The following is a 22,260-nucleotide window of genomic DNA, read 5'->3' on the forward strand; positions in this document are numbered from 1 at the left end:
GTCAAAAGAGGTAAATGGCCTGTATAGCGCCTTCTTAGGGTTCTACAACTCCCCAAGGTGCTTCACAACACAATCAGTCATTCACATGCTCGTGGGGATGAGCTACGATGTAGCTACCGTTGCCCTGGAGCACACTGACAGAGGCGAGGCCTGTCGAGCACTGGCGCCACCGGTCACTCCAACCACCACTAGCATGCAAGGCAGGTTAAATGTCTTGCCCAAGGACACAACAGCAGCATTCTATGGTTGGAGCCAGACCCACAACCTACAACTTTCTGCCTAATGGGCAACCTGCTCTACCTCCTGAGCTACTGCTGATTGAGGTAGGATGAGGTAGAGCTGAGAGCAAGTCTCTGAGGACCTTAGTCAGCCATTACTTTCCCAGCTAACTGAGGTTCTTTGGGTGATTTTAGCCAGAAATACATGGTTGAGTGCAGGGCCAGATTATCATTACAGGGGCCCCTGGGCACAATGTGCTTAGGGCCCCACCCCCACCCCACCCGGCCTCCTCCTATATTACTGTCACCCAGTAGCACTTTTTAGACATTTCATAGCATTGTCAATATTAAAAATCGCTTACTTATGTTGATGCAAAAGCATTTACCTCCAGGTCAAATAGCTTTGTAACCTAATCACAAACACTCATACCTGATGATTTTCCTGTTGTGTCTCCTGTCTCCTTCCTCCTCTTGACTCCTGTTTCCTTCCTCCTCTTGTCTCCTGTCTCCTTCCTCCTCTTGACTCCTGTCTCCTTACTCCTCTTTTTGTCTCCTCTTGTTGGTCTCCTCTCTTGCCTTCAGAAAAACTGCTTTCTATTAGTAAATTCATTTAAGATGTCATCAAAGTCCAGATTCCTGACAAGCTGAGATTCAATAGCCATCAGTGACAGTGCACTGAGGCGCTGTTGAGTTTGTGTTGTTCTCAGGTCATTTTTTATTCTTGTCATTTGTGAAAATCGTTCCCCTTCACAATTTGTAACTGGTAGAGTTAGAAAAATCCATAGGGCCACAAACACATTAGGGAAGATGGACTGTAGACTATTTTTTAGCTCGAAAACTATCCTGGTACCGCTTATATTAAATTATCTATGTGGACTATCTGGGATTATTTTGAGATGAGAGGTGCAAAGCTCTGATCGTTGATGCGCTCCAGACATATGCGTCCTGAGAACGGCCGCAGTAACATTATCAAAGTGACCTCACTTGTTTATATTTATGCATTTTGTAAACACCTTTACTCAAAGTGACTACAGTTTAATCTGACATGCATGTATTTGGTCTGTGGGACTAAACCAGAGTACTCAAGGAAAACCCACACACATGGGAATAACATGCTCCACTCTGAAAGGTCACAGCACAGATGTTTTACTATTTTTACTGAAATATACTATTAATATACTTTATTTACTGAATGATAAATCATATTTTCTTTCAAAGAAGATAGTAGATACTTGTGTGTTTTAAAACATTTATATGATTTTTTTTTGTAATTTATTCCATTAATTTCAGTAAAAACACGAAGACATCTAATCAAACATGGCAATTCGTTTGTTTTTTTATAAGCCCGGGTCTTTTACTTTGAAAGTGCTTCCGGAAGTCAGCGGCGCCTGTGTTGCGCGCTGGGACTAGTCATGCTGGTATCGAAGTAGTGTGTTCCTGAAAAGTGAGTGGATATTTAATAATTAGGCTTTCCTTACACTTTTAGTGAGCTCCATGAGAAATGAGGGCTTGTTGTTGAATGAGATGCGGGGAAAGACTGAGTCATAACTGGGGGTTAAAAAGCAGCTGTCCCGTCCCGGTAAGTTTGGTTCACCAGCAGAGCGCAGAGCTTTTCCTCCGTACCGTCTTTGTTCCATCCAGCCGGGCCTTGCCCCGATGCGTAAGCGGAGCTCCACGAAGTGTTCAGCTGCTGTCAGCGGTTTAATAAATTCTAGCTTTTTGCTTAATAAGCTAACAAAATTTATTTAGAGTTCTTAAGTTCTGTTTGTAAATTCGGCATATTTTAATATCATGATGGGGACAATTTTAAGTAAATAAAGTAATTTTAGAAACTGTTGGTCGTTGTTCCTGTAACGATTCTCACTAGTTGGCGATTAGCCACAAACAAACTAAGTAGGTTGGAAGTAGACTGTAAATTTGAAAAAAGACATCCCCGAAACCACGAGTGGTTGTTACCCTTTGGTGGAAGTTTGCAGGACACGTACTTTGGTGTAATACATTTTAACTGTAGTTATAACTCATTTAAATTATTAAAAACATGATGAGGATAGGTGTGAGGGAACGACACCGCATTTAAGCCGGCCGGGCCTGTTCGCGGTGGCTAAGCTAACTAGCTAACCTGACCTGTCAGAGCTGGTAGTGAAAAGTTAGCCGGTGTTCTGTTTAACATGTTACCCAATGAAAATAACAAAGTTTTCCTTTTGACCCGCAATAACTTTACGGTATTTTAAACACAGCCAAACCGCTACTTCATAGTTAACTCTTGCTATGTTCTTCATAGCAGGAGTGAAAATCAAGTACACGTCAGTTAACAAGCAAGTGACAGTGGGGTGAGTTTAAAGCCCCAGTGTGTAATATTTTTACCTGTTTACTATCAAATCCTGTTTCCAGTTCACAAACTTGTTCTTTTTCACTAATATTTCTCACCAACATCAATTCTAAAATGCCTCTCAACTTGAAATTACACATTTTTAAATACATAAACTGTATTTTTAAATACATAAGCTTTGGACTGTGGGAAGAAGCCGGGGTAACCGGAGAGAGCCCACCTATGCACAGGGAGAACACGCAAACTCCATGCAGAAAGATCCCAGGCTGGGAAGTGAACCCAGGACCTTCTTGCTGCAAGGCAACAGCTCTAACTGCTGCGCCACTGCGCAGCCCTCCATCAGTGTTGCCAACTGTTTTTGACTGAAAGTAGCTGAAGTTCCCCCCAAAAGTCACTAGATGTCGCCAGATGACGTCACGTGCTTATTTACATATTGATGACGTCATCACGCCACATTAGTGTTCGTTTTCCCTATGGCATCTAATATATATATATATATATATATATATATATATATATATATATATATATATATATATATATATATATATATAATAGGACTAAAAGGGAGGAAAATAAATACTATGTTATATGTTAAAGTTATTAATTAGTATGATTAAAATGGCCCAAATTGCTTTGATATGTACAATAAATTCCAAAACTACCAATAAAGTGGCATTAAAACAGATATGGTGTGGTGATCCAAACAGTTCTGTTGTAGGATATAACTCAGACCTCCTTCTCTCCTCATTCTCACAGACATTTTCCTAAAAAGCTGTTTTTTTACACCTCATAGTTTCTCAACTTCTCTGTTGTGTATTCTCTCCATCGTGATAATAACGGCGCTCCGAGCAAAAGGGAGCGGGTGTCTCATAGTATAACCATCCCTGTGTCACTGAAGGAAATTCAGATGAGCCACAGAGCTGCGTGTGTAAACGGGACGGTAGTTGAAACTCCCGATGACTTTATTTGCCAAATGCAGGAAAAACCAAAGTGTCTGACGGCTGCAGAACCAGAGATGGCAGGTTGACGCCCGCGCCGTCTCTAGTAGAAGCGTGAGCCTGCAGCAATATGAAAGCAGCAGACGTAAATCGGCGGTCTCCAGCTCTGCAGCTTCAGCGAATCAGACCGGCCGAAAACGGTTTATGATTGGTCAGTCCTCGTGCACATGCGCAGATTATCGTTCTCTTTCCTTACTCCCGGAAGAACGGTTCAGAGTGCAAACGGTTTCTTTGTTGCTAATCTGTAGGGAATATCTACATGAAAGTTCTACAGAAAGCAACGGGTCCTGAGAAATGTCGCTAAGTTTGTCGCTAGGCGCTTTTTGGAAAAAAAAGTCGTTGAGGGGGGTCAAAAAGTCGTTAGGAACAGTGACAAAGTCGCCGAGTTGGCAACACTGCCCTCCATGGACATCCACCATCTTAAAATACAGTAGCTGTTTAGGGACATACAAGCTCCACGTTACCGTTTGGACTATGACTGTAACAACCTGAAAGAACCAGCAGAGGGCAGCAGTGCGCCCTGGAATCATGAAGTCTGCTAATTCAACTAAGAAATAGAAAAGAATAGCTACATCGTTGCTCTAATTGTTAGTTTGAATAATAAATAATTAAATCAAAAGACACATAAAAATTGTCAGTTCGTCATCATGTCCAACACAAGGAAGCCACATATCTTCAGATCCCCACCCGCTATTAGATGGACGCCAGCCTCCGATTAGTGTCTCTGACTCCCAAACTCACCTCAAGTTGTTCATTCATCTTTTGTTAACACCAGAACTCCCGATCCGGTCCCAACGTGTCCGTTCCAAAGTCCTCCTACTCAAGTCTCCTCTCTTTCTGCAGCCTGCCATCTCTCCCAACACGCCCCAGCGCTCCTCTGCTAGCCAGTGGCTAAATCAGCATTGTTTACTTCATCTCCACAACACTTAACTAACAGCTAACAGCGATTTAGTTGTCCACTCGTTACAGAGATGACATGCTTCTCCGACTCTGAGGGCTTCTTCTTAAACATTAACTTTGGATTTTGGTCTCCTTTTGCTGGTAATCTGTGGGAGTTCACGCATAGCATACACAGCGTCTCCCCTGCTCTAGCTGTGGCTAACAAGTAGCTTGTGACGCCCATCTCCACCACGCCAGCCATGAGCCACGATTAGTGGGTGGCTAAGTTTTAAGTGTTTGAGTTGGTAGTTTTAAGCGTTGTGTGGGTTAGACTGGACAGATTGGAGATTGATTATACTATCTGCAAGTGAGTGGGCTACCGTAGCTGCAATACTTTCTCTGAACTGCATGGCGCTAAAGAGTCACATTTTTTCCATCATGATTTCAATGGGGCCTTTAAGGGTTGAACTGGTTTCTGTTGGGTCTGAAAGTAGAAACGATATTAATTGCGTTGGGTTACTCGGTCGCAAAGCCACAACTCATACTTATGTTTACGTGTTTTAATTCCGTTTCAAGTGGGGACCGGGGGGAAAAAACACGTTAATAATGTTCACGTCTAACTAAGACTGAATAAACTCTACAAGTGAAAAGAAAATCCACAGCACCCCGTTTGTGTAGGTAGCTGCAGTGATGTGGAGGCTAAGCTAATATCCGGACTAATGAAAGAAAATTTTGATGAGAAAATGTGGAAAATTTAAGCAGGTGTCAGAACGTGTTGGAGATGGGGAAATGGGACCCTGTCCAGCATGGTGACTTTCAGCTACATTATTAGAGTTGCAGACCCATGAACACACACACACGCGCACACACACACACACGCAACCAAACATTATTCTCTGGGGTGAGAATAAAAATGAGAGGAAAGCAAAGGGTCTTGGGTATCAGCGAAAAAGCACATTCAGATTTCAAATGTGTAGGTTTTACCTTTAGTCTATGGAAGTATCCATTGAAATGTTGTTGAAAAAGAATTAAAATTATGTCCAATAGTTGAAAAATATTGGCAGCTTTAACCAACGCTGGTCTAATGTCTTTGGGGGACGCCGTATTAGACGCCATGTTTCCTTCTGGCCGGCTCGACGTCCTGCGCCTGTCTGATGTCACACTAGATAACTGCTGGATATACGACTTTACAACCTTAACATGTTGGAAGACATTTAGGTAGTAAGAAACATGAAAATAGTAACGAAACTGCTAACCTCTTTCGAAAGAGTTGCCGCTAGGGGGCGCCTCCAATTGGCTAATAGAATCAGCTAGCGGGCCTTCCTGCATGCTCTGTTCATCATTCTGGTTACTGAGGAGGAGCCAAAAGCAATCTCTTTCTGCTGTGAACACACACACACACACACACACACACACACACACACACACACACACACACGCACACGCGCAGAGCAGAGCAGGATGCAAAATCAGAATCAGTCTCCAAAGACGGTTGCCTTTTTTCTTACTGCAAATCTTTTGCCCCGCCTAAGTGCTCAGAGATGTGCTCATGATATCAGTGATATATTTGCACCAGGCTGCGCAGTGGGGCAGTGGTTAGAGCTGTTGCCTTGCCTGGGTTCGCTTCCCGGCCTGGGATCTTTCTTCATGGAGTTTGCATGTTCTCCCTGTGCATGCGTGGGTTCTCTCCGGGTTCTCCGGCTTCCTCCCACAGTCCAATAACATGACTGTTAGGTTAACTGGTCCGTCTCAACTGTCATTAGGTGTGTGTGTGTGTGTGTGTGTGTGTGTGTGTGTGTGTGTGTGTGTGTGTGTGTGTGTGTGTGTGTGTGTGTGTGTGTGTGTGTGTGTGTGTGTGTGTGTGTGTGTGTGTGTGCGATTGTCCTGTGTGTCTGTGTTGCCCTGCGATGGACTGGCTCTCTGTCCAGGGTGTACCCCGCCTACTTGCCCATTGACAGCTGGAGATAGGCACCAACCGCGACCCTGTGTGGACAAAGCGAGTTCAGGTTTTGAGACTGGCCACATGCTCAGTTACATCCACATTCCTAAGGATATGGGGAAGGATATGTGTGTAATCCAACTGGCCGGGCTGGGCTAGTGTGGAAAGGGCTTTTTGTTCCCTATTGAGTGTTGTTGAAGCACAGTGCTAATCTTCTTGGTAGCAGTGGCCCTGAGATGTTTTCAAGTGCACTAATGAGAAATCGGGTACATTTGCAAACTGTCGCCCTCTAGAGCCCTGATGTATCTCACTCATCTTTTCAGAAAGCAGCTCTCAGTGGCGGTCAAAGGTCTAATAGTGAAATATAATTAAAACCAATTTTTTTCTCTTCTCTATTATTTCCAGATGTTATGGAGCAGCCCCCTGGGAACGTAGATGATTTACAGCCTCAGGATGTTGCCACCTCCAGCGTGCCTGTTGTGATTGACCTGAGCAGGAGAGAGGAGGAGTGTGTCCTCCCCTCCGCTCCCGACAATGCCTTACAGATAATCCAAAGCCCTGGCTGGCTCACAAGCTCTGGAGTGACCAGCCCTGGATTACATTTCTCAGAGACTGGCTCGCTGGGCGCCGTGGTGCAACCAGGAGCTCAAATTCAACCAGACAATGCCTTATCCCACCAGACTCTGTCCCACATGAGCAGGCCTCATGTCCTCTCCACTGGTGACTCCCGATCTCAGCAGCTGCTTTGCTGCAGTGGGTCACCTATCGGCACGTTTTCCCTCCACCCTCATAACGACTCGCACGACTGTCTTGAGGAGACTAGCTATGCACTTGACCGGCATTACATGGAGCAGGCAGAGGAGCCCATGAACCTGGCCACTCCGACTGAAAAATTTCTATCTTTTTCTCTGGCTCAGGAGGAACCAGAGAACAATGCTGGGGGGTCCCTTGTTCAGGAGCCTGATCAGTGGAACGGTGATGCTAACAGAGGTGCAGGTTCCAGCGATGAGTTTTCAGGAGAGCCCCTAAATCATGGAGAGGAGCATGGGCTTCCTACAGGAAAAAGGAATGGGTTGGAAAATGGTGACTGCTGGTCAGGTGCAGCAGCACAACGGGATTCATCACGAGAGACTTCTCTTGTCAGGAGCTCTGATGTTCTCTCGAAAAACCAGGATGTGGTGGTGGTCTCAGACAGAACCGGTACCACAGCTTTGTGTTTGCTGAGCGAGGAGTATCCGAGTCCTCTGGAGGACCCCGTTTCCCCATCTGCTACCTCACTGGATGATGTGGAGGATGTGTTCCTGCTGCCTCAGACGCCTTGCTCAACCAGCTCTTATCCAGAGAAGACCTTCAGCTCAGAAACTGTGCCAGGTTCCGGTAACATCCTTGGCTCTAGACGTTTAGACCTAAGTAACAAGAGTAGACAACAAACCCAACATCAAACGTACTCGCTGGAACCTTTGAGTTACTCAACAGACGACACCCTTATGTCGGATGTTTCGGAAAACGAACCCAACGGTGTTGCTCCTAAAATGAATGGAAGTGCAAACGCACTAGAGAGAACTCTAACAGAACGGAAGCTACCAGTGCGTTCTGGTAGAGGAACCCGCCTGGAGGCTATAGTCATGAATATTAACTCAAGCAGGTATAAAGTATCAGGACGTATACTCGCCAATAAACGAACTAATGTCTCCAGATCTGAAACTCAAATTTCTACCATAAACAGTCTTAAGAGGAGCGAGCCTTTATCTGTGCAGCAGCGGAGAGGAAAAGCAAAAACGACCAACAGAACATTAGGTAAGGCGAGAAAAGATAAAAATAGCAATAAGGCTGATGGCTGCAAAGCCTCCGCCACAGTTTCTAAACTCAAGAACAAGTCTCCCAGCAGCAAGCCGCCTAAACGCCCCAAGAAGTCAAAGAGAGAAGTGGTGAACCCACCACAGACCAGCGCCACAAAGTCCAAAAGGAAACTCCCGTCACTGTCAAATCCTCATTTTGCTGTGACCAAGAACTCTACGAAGAACCCAGATCCGCCCCCCCAGCCGGAACCCTCGGTGGAAAACGGTGTGTCTAGGTTTCCTCCCCCACCACCACAAACCAAACTTCCAAAGAACAGCCCAAACAAATCTCAAAGCAAGCCTCCTGGTACCAAGACGAAGAAGGCCCAAGCCTCTAAACGACGGAGAAAGAAGCGCAAAATAAGTCCGCCATCCTCCATGTTCTCCCCTAAAGAACCTGAGATCAGGCTCAAGTATGTCAACTACAAGGAGAAGAGGCACCTCAAGCCAGACGGCTTCTCTCCGTTTATCCGTGTCCAGCATCAGCAGTCTTCTCCATCTTTGTGCACGGTCATCAACCATGCTGAGGTGGTCAAGGTGCAGCACAAGAACGGCCAGCTGCAACACACCAGCACTTTTATTTCTGCAACTGTACCCAGCACTTCCTGTTTGCAGTTGGGCTGGTTGTCTATGCACAGCCGGCATCAGCGGCCTCTTGTTTGTTGCCTTTGCGGCAGGTCGGCCAATGCCATGGACTTAGGGGACCTGCATGGACCCTACTACCCTGAGGGGTACCGGCTGAGCCCCAAAGCCACCGCCGCAACATCGGGGATTAAAGAGGACGAGGGTGATTACAGTGATTCTGACTCCTCATCCAGCAGTGTGAGGGTCAGGCCGTGGACCCTCATTAAGGGAGCTCTACTAAAGCAGAGGGGCCTCCTAGGGAGCCACAAGTGGGCTGGAAACCGAGCCGGCAGTCCTGCAGCTAAGCGGACTCGGTCTGACACTGGTCCTGTGGAAGTGGAGGACTGGTACAGCCCACCTGTGCTGCCTCTGGAACCTTGTGAGTACTGGCTCCATGAGGACTGTGGCATCTGGTCAACAGGGGTGTTCCTCGTGAAGGGAAAGGTCTACGGATTGGAGGAGGCTGTCAAAGTGGCTCAGGAGATAGTAAGGCTGCCCACTAATCACACTTGTAGATGTGGCCAAGATTAAATCTACAATCCAGACTTTTCCCTCATTTAGGAATTATGTAAGATTTTTCAGAAATCCATATATGAAAGCCTCCTTTGCTCTGGACGTGAAAGCAGCATGCGATGTAACAGCGGCAGTTTTTTCTAATCTTGTAGCCCGGCGTGGCGCTGGAATTTCAGAAACACTGTTTCACAGAAAATGTGTACGTTAATCTGCACATGACTTTTATTTTGAAAGTTTACACTGCTTCCATGTTTGACTTCCTGTCTGGCCCGATCTAAACTGCGGAGTTTGACGTGTTTTGGAAGCTTAGCGTATAAAAAATAAACTTGCAACGTAATGAAACCTGGGATGCGTCCAAAACATGGCTGCCAGTGGAAAGGAAACCGTTCACTATTACAGTGATGAGCTGCAGCAAAGAATGTTTCGCTGCCGTTTCGCATGAGTCCAGTGGAAGAGAGGTTTAAGGTGTGATACATCTGTCAGCCTCTAGATGGTGGCGCCTGACTTCAGAAAACTGGATTTCCTGCTTTAATTAGCATAACTGGCTGAAATGTGTTCTGGAGTATAAAATAACTCTTTAGCCGTTGTGGAAAGCTTCCTAAACATTTCTGTTTACATTATTTGCGTCCGTTCTAACTGCAGAAAATCAATATTTACTCTAAATCAGCAGCAAGGCTCCAAGCATGACAACGGGATGAAATATGAAACGTTTTCTAGAAGTTTTCAAACTCAAGTTTAACATTGAAAGCATTTTCTTCTACTTTGTTTTAATAATTATGTTTTTGGTTAAGATTTCAGAGAACAGAGATGAACTAGACAAAGAGAGGCCTTTATGTTAATCATTGTAAGAAAGTGAGAATGTTTTAGAGGTCAGATCTATAATTACATTTATGCTATGATGCTTTTAGTGCAGATAGAATGCCTGCTGAACTTTTAGTCCTCTGAAGCCAATGTTAAAGGCAGCATTCAACAAAAACATGCCTCTATCCATCCTATTCAGTGAAATGGTCTTTCTAGTACTAATGAATATGGAGCCCCAGAGGTCTGGGTTGCAGTATATTCGGGTTAGCTGCAGCTTGCTGTTGGTGACTGAAACAAGGTTTTAATACAGTTGCATTTCATTCCAAATTTTCACAGAAGAGTTATTGAAATGATGTAGTCACATTCCACACTGCAAGCATGCTCTCATCTTTCTGAAGGCAAATCTCACAGCAGTTAAAGATTGCAGAAAAAGGGCAAAACACACGGGCTTATATAGGGAACATGCCTCAGCTTTAACCTCCACACACGTGATGCAGTAAAATCCTGATTTAGAATATAAGAGGTTGTATCTTAAAGAGCAAGTCACACCCAAATCAACTTATTTTTGCTGATAAACTATATAAATGAGTGTCTAGTCATGCTGTAGACACGTGTAGTCACTAATTTGATACTTTAGTGCATCTTAGTTCAAATGTAAATTTTCTGCCTAAAACTGTCAATGCTGTGCCGTCGTCAGGTAAAAATTCCGCACTACATTTGAATTTAAATCTGCCACCGCTATTGGCTAAAAGGTACACAATGATGTTAGTTGGTACATTATGATGTCACAATGCTGTTGTGAGCCTGTGTGTGTATATTTGTTAGCGGCTCCGCCCTCTCGGTCTGCCAGGCAACAGCATTTGTTGCATTTTTCAAACATGAAGTGAGAGTGGAGTAAGACTCCGGTAGGGGGTGACTTGCACTTTAAATACTTTCGTGTTTGCAGTTGCAGTTTTATTTCACTTCCCAGTTGTTCACTCAGTCTTAACATCTTAGTACTCAGTTGGAAGGTTTAAAGAGTAGAAATAAAAAATTATTGCAATGAGCAGATCAGGGGAATAGTACCATCAATCAAACTGGCCCTAGAGCATTAATGCTGCCACAGCCCCGTCTAGTGCACAGCTTTTGTTTTTGCGCGTACGGGTAGTAATCGTCATTTATCGTTTTTAGGTGAATAGGTGAACAGGACATACCAGGTGTACATACTGTGATATTGATTTGAGGCCATGTCACCCAGCCCTAACCTGCCCCACCACGCCTAAATAGAAAATGTCTCATTCCAAATGGGCCTCTTTCAGGGATTTCTATAGAAAAGTATACTGGTAAATGTCAGTCTCCCTTTAAACAGCTCAACTCTGCCACCTGCTGACCAACATCAGCACCTGTAGTCTCCATTAAATGTGAACTTTGAACAAATGTTGATGTTTGTGAAAACGTTGGGCACATTTTCTTGTTGGAAACTGCTAACAGTGTCTTAATTAGGTCTCAGTGTGTTTGCTATTGGTTGCTGGCACATCAGGTCCAACTAAAAATGAACACACACAACCAACCACTGAAAGCTGTTTTATCCATTATCCTTCTGTCTGAGGAAGGTTTGAGTTCTTGTTTTGAATTTACAAAAGCAGGAAATGCTGCGATGGTAAAGATGAGCTGATGTTTTCATGTTTTCTAGACATGTTCAGCGTGTCACGAGCCAGGTGCTTCCCTGGGCTGCTTCTTCAAAGGCTGTGCCAACAAATACCACTACAGGTGTGCTCTGGAGTCAGGTGAGTGCTGATCAGGGAATTAGCCAGAAACTGAAAAAGTGTGTGTGTGTGGGGGGGGGGGGATTTTACCCATTCACTGCCAGCCGTTTCCTGGTCGGTAAAGCCCTTCGCTGCCAGCGTTTCTCAGTTGTTTTACTGTTGTTTTAAGAGTCACAGAACGTTGCGCGCTAGGATGATGTCGACACCAAAACAAAGCGGAGACTCACCTCTTACATCAGGAAGAATCCGCGCGTTTCGAGCGTTATCCGTTCTTTCATAATCCGTTGCTGAATTGTGATCGGCAGAAGCTTTTCCGGTTCGCGCCTCACATTTTTTCTGCAGCGGCCCAAAAGGATCTCCTAACACATGGATGTTCTGCTTCCTGATCATGTGACGTGTGACGTATGCAGATGAAGATCGGCTTCAGAGCTGAGATGTTTGTTCTCACGGTGCGGGGGCTCGTCCGCCGCCCACACAGTAAAAACATGCAAAGGACGACTTTAGTCGTCAATGGTAGTGAATGAGTTAAAAAAAAAAAAGCTAAACCTTTCAAATAAATGTTAGTATTATTTTTCCAAGCAATGCAACACTAAATTCTCATGAAGATGAAGATATTTTAAAGAGCAAGTAACGCCTAGTTTCACTTATTTTTGCTAATAACCTGTATAGATGAGTGTCAAATAGAGCTGTACACATGTGTAATTGTTATTTTGGCAGTTTAGTGCAACTTTAAGGTTAATATTTCAGCCCAAACCATCATATCTCCATCTTCAGGTAAAAACTCTGCTCCACGCTAATGTAGAATCAGCCACAGCTGATGGCTGTAGCTGCAGGGTGACGGCTGCACCGTACTACATGGCTGCACTGCACTGGACTCCTGCTGAGTCTCTCCGCACCTCCACCTGACTTAACCACCCAACTGCCGATAACGACACGTTGGTGCTCGGAGTCGGGTTGGGGGGGTGTTGCCAATTAGGGCTGCCACAAATTACTATATAGTAGTCGACCAATCGTGTCATTCATAAAAGTTTAGCTTATTGCACCAGGATGCTCTAACACACCATCATTAGCTTCTAGTCTGACGTGTGAACAGCTATGTGCCGTCTAATAAAGACAAGATGATGGCGTATCAAACAACTTTAATCAACTTGTAACCTGTTAATGCCACTTGCTACAGTCAGATAGAGGTAGGCACCTAAAACCAAAAATGTACACAAAAATGACTTGTGTTCACAAGAGGCATGGTGGCAATGTTAACTCAGGAAATAGCGGGACACACCAAGGTACGCCTCTGTAGCACGGCTGGTCCACACGTCAGCAGTCAGGGGATCATCAACAACTTAACAGTAGACTATTTTGTTTGTCGATGTTGTTGTGGCGAGTCGACTAATCGCAGCAGCCCTACAGCCAATCATTGCTTCAGTGCTGCTCTCTGTCCTCCCAGGTCTTTTCTAACAGGAAGTCTGGTTGAAATAAGTCTCCACCCATGGACGCCCACTTTAAATACAATACAAGCTAAATGTGAAAAAAAACCTAAATAGTTTGAGCTGCTGTAATAATAAATATATTTAATAAAATGTACTATCAGAAACATTTCTACCTGCTTTCCTGATTTAATAGAAGTAGTTTTTTCCTCTAGTGAATAACTGCAGGTAAAATGATGCTTGCTGTGTTTTATTGTTGGCAATATCAAAAAGATTGGAGGTTTATCCTTTTCCTCTGGACCAGCTGGGTTTGATGGCTGGTGTATGGCTGATCTATGTTGTCAGGGTTTTCCTGCATTCAAATTAGCGTGGCGGCCGCCTCCAGCTAATTTAGTGCCCCCCCCCCCCCCCCCCCCCAGCCTGATTTCACTCTGCCCCCAGCTATATGGATGTTATTTTAACTGCAGTGGAAACGTTGCACCACTATAGGGGCGCTGTATCAGCAGCGGTGCACCGAAAAGCACTAAGACCGCTGCAGAAAAAGATCAAAAATAGCTTTTCTCGCTAGTTGGTACATATCTATCTCGCCACCTCTAAACCCACGTTTCCGTCACTTCCGCCCACAAATGAAACGCCTGCTGCGTATATTTCCACTTCTCCAGTCACGGGCGAATAAGCGTTCATACTTTTTAGACTTTTTCCGCGAGGTATTCTTCAATCTGCTCTGCCGCTACATATCTTTGTTTTTGAGAGCGCAATGGCGGTGCTGTTGACAAAAGCACCGTCCTGACCAATCACAAGCTTGTGCTCTCTGTCTCGTTCGACAGGTGTTTAGGGCTCTCCAGCAGGCTCGCAAGCACGGATAATGGCGTCTCCGTACCGATGCAGGAGTATAAACTTGGCTTAATACTTTAGTGCTGGTTGGTTGATCTCTCGCTACAATAATACTGTGTGTGTGCATCCCTAGCATTGGGTACCAAATTCGGTACTTTTTAAGGTACCGACTGAGCACCGATTCACATCATTTGAAACGGTGCCTCGTTTCGGTACCCGTCCTTCTTAACGAGAACTTGCCTAGACAGCTGCGCATGCGCAAGAGCGTTATGTCGTCGGTCGCTGCGAGCGAGTTGTGAACAGAGCAGCATGGTAGAAAGAACACACGCTAAAGCTTGGGTCCACTTCACTAAATGTGATGGGTAACTGGGTGATGATGAAACCAGCGACAACGATCTAAGTGAGACATCCTCATCTTAATCTGCTCCAGTAGGTAAATAAAATGTTTAAGATAACGTTAGCTTGATATGTTAGCTTCCCTTCCGCTAATGGTGCGTTCGTTTTCTCCTCGGAACTCCGAATTTCCGACTAGAAGAACATGAACGCGCTCTAAAGTTTGGCTTCACTTTACTAAGTGCGACGGGTGATTGGGTAAAGATGAAACCAGCGACAACGATCTAAGTGTGAGGCATCATCGTTTAAATCTGCTCCAGCAGCTAAATAAACTGTTTAAGATAACGTTAGCTTGATATGTTAGCTTCCATTGCCACCGTTGTTATCAGCTAATGGTGCGTTCGGTTTCTCCTTGGAAATTCTAACTTCCCAGTAGAAAAAATCAAATGAACAAGGACGGCAAAAGGAATGAAGATACAGTAAATTTAGTTCACAGTAAAGATGTTTGCTTCAGTTTAATTATCAGCTTATAAAACTACAAGGACAATGTTAAAATACAAACAGTTGTATGTTATTTATCGTGATATTTATCAAATATGGTTATATATTGAGAAAAATATATATTTCATCATAAAAGAGAGTTAAAATATTAAACACTCAAAAGTATCCAAAATTGGTACCGTTAAGTACCGGTATTGATTCCTAGGTACCGGGAATTAGTACTGAATCGATACAAATGTCAAAGGTACCCGTCCCTATGCATCCCTGGTTTCCTCTGAGCCTGTGTTTGAACCTTTCAGATGGATCAGTGTGTGACATCTCTAACTGTTCTGGTTTTGTTTCAGCAGACTGTGTTCTGGTGGAGGAAAACTTCTCCATGAAGTGTAAGAAGCACAAGGTGAGCAGCTGTGAGTGCTCCAGAAGAAGAAAGACAAGGAAACGAGCTGAGAAGACAGATGCTGACTTGATTTATTTTGTGTTTTCTCAGAACAAGACCTTGCAAACTCCTCCAGGGAGCTGACGTGGTGACCGCTGACAGTTTACACAAACCCCCTCAGGTTGGTGCGCCTTCACCATCACACAGTGAAAATATCACCAAGCCGTCGGTGTCTGACCCTCCCACTGCTCCATTTGGAGACGCAACAGAAGAAAAGTGTTTCTGGCTCCTGAAAGAGAATTTTCTTTAGAGTAAATCATTTCTGTTTGCATGGTTCTGTTTTAATCAGACATTCATGATAACTTTCTGTTGTTTCAGCAGAGACCGACATGCATTGCCCTCCGAGGTGCTCCTCCCTTTCTGGCTGCAGTTACCATGGTGACAGTGGACCAGTGTGCTTCTGGCTGACAGACTTCTGCTCTTCATCTGCACTGAGACCAGAAGAGCTGCTGGCTCCTCATCTCTGGTGCCACCTCTAGGCTGGGAAAGGAAAATACGCTGAATTTTCCTCAATATTTATACAGAACTGTTTTGTTGTCTCTGATGATTATGAATAACAATCAAAGATATTTAATTTTCTGAATATTTGATAATATTGGGTTTATTTATTTCTGAACTCTTATTGAATTTAGCAGTTTTCAACTGTGAGTGTGTTTTGTTTTTTAAGTTATTGGTGAAGCAGGTGAACTTTTCTCTCGTTTTACTACAAGTTGGGGCAGAAAGAGGTTTAGTTCAGTGGAGCTGCTGCTCAGAGGGAACGGCCCAACTGCTTTGTCCCAGGCAGCACTTTATACTGTCATCTAGGGCAATGCTGGTCCTAGATGTCCCCCATCCAGCATGTTTTAGGTGTTTCTGCTCCAGTACACCTGGTTTTAACTAGCAGGTGATCTACAGGCTTCTGCAGAGCTTGATGAGGTGTGTTGGAGCAGAGAAACTGCAAAAACATGCTGGATCCCCTCCCGATCCAGGGCATTACCTTTTTGTTTCCAGGGCAACACTTAAAGGATGTTTGGGCTCTCTGACAGTGTTTCTGAGTAACTTGTACATAATTACCTGTATTGGTTGCCACATTTTATAGGAATGATGAGGTTAGCTGGTAATTATTAATGTCAAGCCCCTCCCCCTCGTGGCTCTTGTTTTACATTGATGTGTCATCGATATGTGTTTGAATGTATTGAACAGGAAGCACTTTGTGTGGCTGCGTGTTTTCCTGCTCCAGCCTCTCCACCGTCGGAATGAAAAGTGTTTTCTTCACCTTCCACGTTTGAATGTGCCGATGTGGCGTTCGCCTGCACTGCCTTTAAATCACTCCCGGGAGGTATTTGGTTCATTCTGATTGGAGGCAGCTTGTGTGCACTATTTTATTTCAGGTGTGTTTGTTCACCACACACACAAACACACACACACTGGAAGTGTGGTGAGCTTAGCTCCTGGTTTCTAAGCCTGTTGGTTTTAGACGACATCTTTACCCTCAGGACTGATGGGGCAGCACTGAACCAGTCCTAACAGGACAGCATCAGAACTTCAGCTGGAAGCACTTAAACACAAGAACAGCTTTTACCGTGCCATTTTGTTTCTGCTAGTTTTTTATGAGCCGGTGTGTCAGCCAGCTGTTTCACAACAACTTCTACCAAATACAGACCCAGAAATCTTATGAATTTTTCATTTTGAGACGACTCGGCGTATTCAACTCAGGGCTAAATCTCAGACATTGCTTTTGTTTGTTGTGATTCATTTTAGGCGATCTCCTCGGATGCTGAGCCTTTCGTGTTAACACCAAAACCTGCATTCCTTCGTCTGCCTCAGTGGTATTTGTAACCAGTGCCAACGTCTCTTACGGCACATTTTTTGTACCATCATGTTTGCTTCTCTAAGCATCAGAGGACTTTTCAAAATTAAATATTTTTGTTCAACCTTCTGGCTTTCTTTGAAACATTTATTAGTAAAGGAATCCGTAATCGGTTTGTTCTAAAAATACCTCACAGACTGAGTTTAAAACACATCAGTGAAGAGAATGTGAGAAGAAATGTCGGAGCAGGATATCGCATGAAAAAAGACGAAATTGGTTCAGTTTTATTTCCTAAAAAAAGTAAAACCGTCAGAAACATCTGATGTCTGCTCAAACATCCTAAAGCAGATCAGAAGTAAGAGGACTGCTCATCTGGAGTATACAGGCGTGTGTTAACACAAGGATGGCCAGTTAATTCTAGGGGAAAAAAGGAGATGTAATGGCAGCAATAATAGTTACTACAAATATGGAAGCCAGCAGACTGAGGAAATGTGGTCCTCCAGCAGTCTACAAAAGGGAAAAACCAGCATGTCCTCCAGCAGTCTACTAAAGGGAAAACCAGCATTTCCTCCAGCAGTGTACTAAGGGAAAAACCAGCATGTCCTCCAGCAGTCTACTAAAGGAAAAACCAGCATGTCCTCCAGCAGTCTATTAAAGGAAAAACCAGCATGTCCTCCAGCAGTCTACTAAAAGGGTAAACCAACACATCCTCCAGCTTTCATCTAAAGAGTTATGCCAGAAATGTGGGCAAACTTGATCCTCCATTTGTTTACTAAAGATATAACAGAGTATCCGCGGGTCCTTAAAAAGTCTTAAATTTACTTTTCCAAATTTAAGGCCTTGAAAATCCTTAAAAATGACAAATAATCCTTAAATACAGTTTCCAAAGGTCTTAAATTAGCAAAGACACAATAAACTAGATTATTTTATTTCTATGACATTTTCGTGACCTTCTAGTTAGTCTTCAGTATTTTTTGTGTACGATGTTGGCGTAAGCGGAACCGTACACATTCAGTTGGTTGTGAAAGGGGACTATTTTTAGATGAGCACATTAGCTGGTTAAGCTAGTGGGAGCTTGCGCCATGGAGAAGTGCAAGTTTAATGGTAACTGGATGGCTAATCCCACGTTCGCGACGTGGTTAGCACCGGTTCCAGGCAATAGCTGGAAATTGTAGCATAAATTTAATTTTAAAAATAGCTTAAATTTGGATCTGGATCGAAAGGAGTCAGTTGAGGTGGTTTGGGCATCTGGTCAGGATGCCTCCTGGACGCCTCCCTGGGGAGGTGTTTTGGGCATGTCCTGCCGTCAGGAGGCCCCCGGGTCGACCCAGGACACGTTGGAGAGGTTACATCTCCAATCTGGTCCGGGAACGCCTTGGGGTCCTGCCGGAGGAACTGGTGGAGGTGGCTGGGGAGAGCACGGTCTGGTGCTCCCTAGTTGGGATGTTGCCCCCGCGACCGGAACCCGGATACGCGGAGGAGGACGACAACGAGCTTCAATTTGGTCAAAGTGGCCTTAAAAAAGGTCTTAAAAAGTCTTAAATGTGGCTCCGTTAAACCTGCAGATACCCTGTATAAGCCGACAGGTCCTCCAGCAGTCTTCTAAAGGCATAAACTAGCGTGTCCTCCAGCAGTCTATCAAAAAGATAATGTGATGGACAGAAGACGGAAGCTGCCGGGCTCTGAGGGTGTGGTGATTGGACACCAGCTGGTCCTCGTTATGGATAACGAGGCCGGGGAGGATAAAAGGGTGACAGGTCTACAGAGAGGTGTGCGTGGTTGACCTGTCATTGTGGCATCGGACTTTGGGGGGTGGGGTTGTTCGCAGTCAGTTAGGGCTGCCAGCGACGAGGACAGTTAAACAGGCGTACAGCGTTCCAGCGCTAGGAGGGAAGGCTTGTTGCCTTCTTTAGATAGCGAGGGCTGGGCATAGTGGATGCCAAGTGCACGCCGATATCTGCCACCACGGACTCTGGCAGTTGGACTTACCCTGTGGATTTACCCGCCGTCCTCGCAAGCTACACCCCGGGGCGTTGGAAGCTCAGACCCCGGGGACGGGGATCACATCATCTGGGACAGCTAAGTACCGCTGCTTGTTTTATTCATGCTGGACAGCTGGTTTTATCATAGGGGACTTTGGCCATAGTGTTTATTAGTGTGTTTCATGATTGTGTCTTGTAATAAAGTGTATTGTTTTATAACTTGTTGCCTACTGGTGGTGTTTTCGGGTTCTGACTAGAGGGCAAGATATTATGCCCGTGCGCCCACTGAAACTTACATTACACTCTCCCCCTCTTTGTCCTGAACATAAGGACAGTCCCGACGTATATGCTGGTTTCCCCCACAGATCACAACATGCCCTATAGGTTGTAAATTGTAAGTCGCCTTGGATGAACGCGTCTGCTAAATAAACATAAACATCAGCAGTTACAGTCCGAGGAAATGCAACCGCTGGCCATTTACTGTAATAGTCCACTAATGTTATAACATATCTACACGAGGATGTAGCAGTTTCATATGGGCCCACAGTGTCTAGAGCCACTTTCTCCCACGGTCTTTTAGGCAGTTCAATAGGCTGGAGAGGAGCAGGAGCAGTGCGAGCAGATTTGTCATTCATCTGGCAAGTAGTACATGAAGCAATAGCCGACTGAACCACTTTATCTATCTGAGGCCACCAGTAGAGATCACACAGCCTCTTGTTTTGTGCGAACAACACCTTGATGTGTGTCATGCGCTAGATGGGTTACAGTGGCACGCAGGGAAACAGGGACAACGTAGCGATGCTCACCCCTCATAACCAGGTCCTGAGATGCAGAAAGTTCATCCTTGATGGGGAAGTAAGGTTGTAAGAGAGGGTCCACATCCTTCTTGGATATCCCACTTTGGCCAGCCTTTTCCAGACCGTGGACGCAGTAGTGTTAGTTCATGGCATTGAGAACAGGCAGACGTGAAATCAGCCACAGATAAAGCTGAATCAACAGATGCCCTCATGTCAGGCTCATCCACAGAAGTAGAATGCACAGCGAGTAGAAATCGTAACAAGCAGTCTGCAACCTGGTTCTGAGATCCAGGTCTGTATTCCAAATCGTAGGTGAATCACGGTAGACGCGCAGACCAGTGCGGCCAATGCCTTTGGTTGCAAGCAGCGTAGTCAGTGCCTGATGATCAGTTCAGTGAAACGTTGGCCCCATACGTAAGATATCCACTTTTCCACAGCCCATAGACATGCAAGGGCCTCCTTTTCCACTGTGGGGTAGTTCTGTTCTGTAGCAGTAAGAGTCATAGATGCAAAAGCCACCAGTCGTTCGGTATCATTTGGATACAGTAGGCTCAGAACAACACCCAGTCCATAGTCTGAGGCATCCATGATGATGGTTGGGAGAGAGAGGTCAAAAAGAGCAAGCACTGGACTGTTAAGCAAAATCTGTTTTAGCTCTGATCCGCCTCCTCAGTCCATGCAAAACCAGTCAGCAGAGTCCCTTAGTACAGCTCACATTGGCCCTACCCTAACTGCAAAGTTGGGGAGAAACTTACTGTACCAGGAGACTAACCCCAAGAAGGAACGCAGAGAGGAAGCATCGTGTGGTGGTGGGGCATCACGGATGGCTGCACAGTGGTCCATGTTAGGAAGGATGCCATCCTTAGAGATAGGGCTGCTCAATTAATCGAATTTTAATCACGATTACGATCTGAGTTTTGAACGATTATAAAAAACAAAACAAGCCGATTATTTGCTCCTCCCGCTTGCGCTGCCCTGAGTTGCAAATGAAGCGCTCCTCCACAGTGTTGCCAACTTAGCGACTTTGACGCTATTTCTAGCAGCTTTTCAGACCCCCTTCTTGACTTTTTAATCCTAAAAGTACCTAGCGAACATCTCAGAAACATCTCTGGTAACCCTTAGCTACTTTCTGGATAACGGTCGTCGACATTTCCTGCAGGTTAGCTAAACACTCCGCCTGAGCTCCGGACCGTTCTTCACAACATTAGGAAAGGGAATGATGTAGTGATGTGTCGGTCGCTAAAGACAGCTCTCGGAGCCGGCTCCTTGTTGGATTAACCAGAGTGAGTGACACACACACCGCACCTGCGGACTCCTGAGCAGCTAAAAACAGCTAAATGTGCGCGTGCAGCGCGCTAAACACACGTGCAGCTTGCCCGATTGCTGTGAGACCGGGTTGGGGGGTGGGGGTGCAGCTGTGGTTGGGACAATTATTACATTAACTGATGGACTTGTAAATAAATAGTTTATAAATAAGGTAGAAATAAGTTCCTCACGCTGATAACTAATAACTAACCTCTCTGAGGACACGGTGCTCCTACAGCACCTTGACACGACTCAATAAATGTTATGCAACATTTTGTGAACATCAATTTATTTGCATTTATTTGTTATAAATGCCACTGTATAATTCTTGCTGTCAGTATTTGCAAGATATTGGTATTTGGGTCTGTACTGGTTAGACTTAAATGAGTTAAACCAAGGTCTATAGCCCTTGGGTCATAGACTATGAGCTATAAGTATATTGGTCTTTTTATACTGGGAATCAGGAGTTATTTTAGTGATCATCTTGTTTCTTATTTTTGTCCTGATTGTGCCCTGAGCAGTTTTATGACTGAATAAAAACAAATAAAATCATCATAAATTGAAAAATCGTCCTAAATAATCGTGATCTCAATTTCAGTCACAAAAATCGTGATTATTATTTTTGCCATAATCGAGCAGCCCTACTTAGAGATCACATGACCCAGAAATCTGAGGCTGGGCTGTCTGAATGTACATTTCTGCATACTGAGCATCAAACCTGCATCTGTGAGGTGCTGAGGAACAGAACACAGGCTCAAAGAAAAGTCAGAACTCAAAGATCACTCCAACACAGATTCTCATTTATTGACTAAATCTCAGCTTACAGGAAGACGGTTGTATTGCAATGAAAAAGTGGACACAGGTTCTAGTTCTGTGGTCATCTACTCACTAAACTCCACTAAAATTAGGATTCTGTAAAACTGGCAGCAGCGATTTATTACAACACATCACTTCATGGATGGGACTATGGAG

The 22,260-nt window shown here is 44.7% G+C and overlaps 1 protein-coding gene across 15 annotated transcripts; it reads left to right on the forward strand.

Moving 5' to 3' along the window:
• The first annotated feature begins 1,575 nt into the window (after nucleotides 1-1,575).
• LOC107396710 (transcription factor 20) lies at nucleotides 1,576-15,948 on the forward strand. Of its 15 annotated transcripts, none has more exons than XR_011516826.1 (6): nucleotides 1,576-1,662; nucleotides 6,772-9,314; nucleotides 11,815-11,908; nucleotides 15,324-15,386; nucleotides 15,467-15,536; nucleotides 15,734-15,948. XR_011516826.1 is itself a non-coding variant. In XM_015976532.3 (6 exons), exons 2-5 carry the CDS (start codon nucleotides 6,777-6,779, stop codon nucleotides 15,497-15,499), a joined length of 2,718 nt encoding a protein of 905 aa, XP_015832018.3. In that variant the 5' UTR covers nucleotides 1,576-1,662; nucleotides 6,772-6,776; the 3' UTR covers nucleotides 15,500-15,536; nucleotides 15,734-15,948. The 15 variants fall into 15 exon arrangements, 5 of the variants coding, with proteins under 5 accessions (XP_015832018.3, XP_070401483.1, XP_070401480.1 ...); XR_011516832.1 differs by having other exon boundaries at nucleotides 6,772-9,207; XR_011516829.1 differs by having other exon boundaries at nucleotides 6,772-9,207; nucleotides 15,324-15,376.
• Nucleotides 15,949-22,260: the final 6,312 nt, after the last annotated feature.

Source organism: Nothobranchius furzeri, chromosome 16 (genome assembly GCF_043380555.1).
Source record: "Nothobranchius furzeri strain GRZ-AD chromosome 16, NfurGRZ-RIMD1, whole genome shotgun sequence".
NCBI classification, from domain to species: domain Eukaryota; kingdom Metazoa; phylum Chordata; class Actinopteri; order Cyprinodontiformes; family Nothobranchiidae; genus Nothobranchius; species Nothobranchius furzeri.

What these genes read in the sequence shown, in the direction of transcription:
- LOC107396710 (XM_015976532.3), top strand. Translation starts at nt 6,777, where the DNA reads ATGGAGCAGCCCCCTGGGAACGTAGATGATTTACAGCCTCAGGATGTT. An exon ending in CAGGTGTGCTCTGGAGTCAG is followed by an intron (nt 11,909 to 15,323) that starts GTGAGTGCTGAT and finishes GTTTTGTTTCAG; the next exon opens with CAGACTGTGTTCTGGTGGAG. An exon ending in TGAAGTGTAAGAAGCACAAG is followed by an intron (nt 15,377 to 15,466) that starts GTGAGCAGCTGT and finishes GTGTTTTCTCAG; the next exon opens with AACAAGACCTTGCAAACTCC.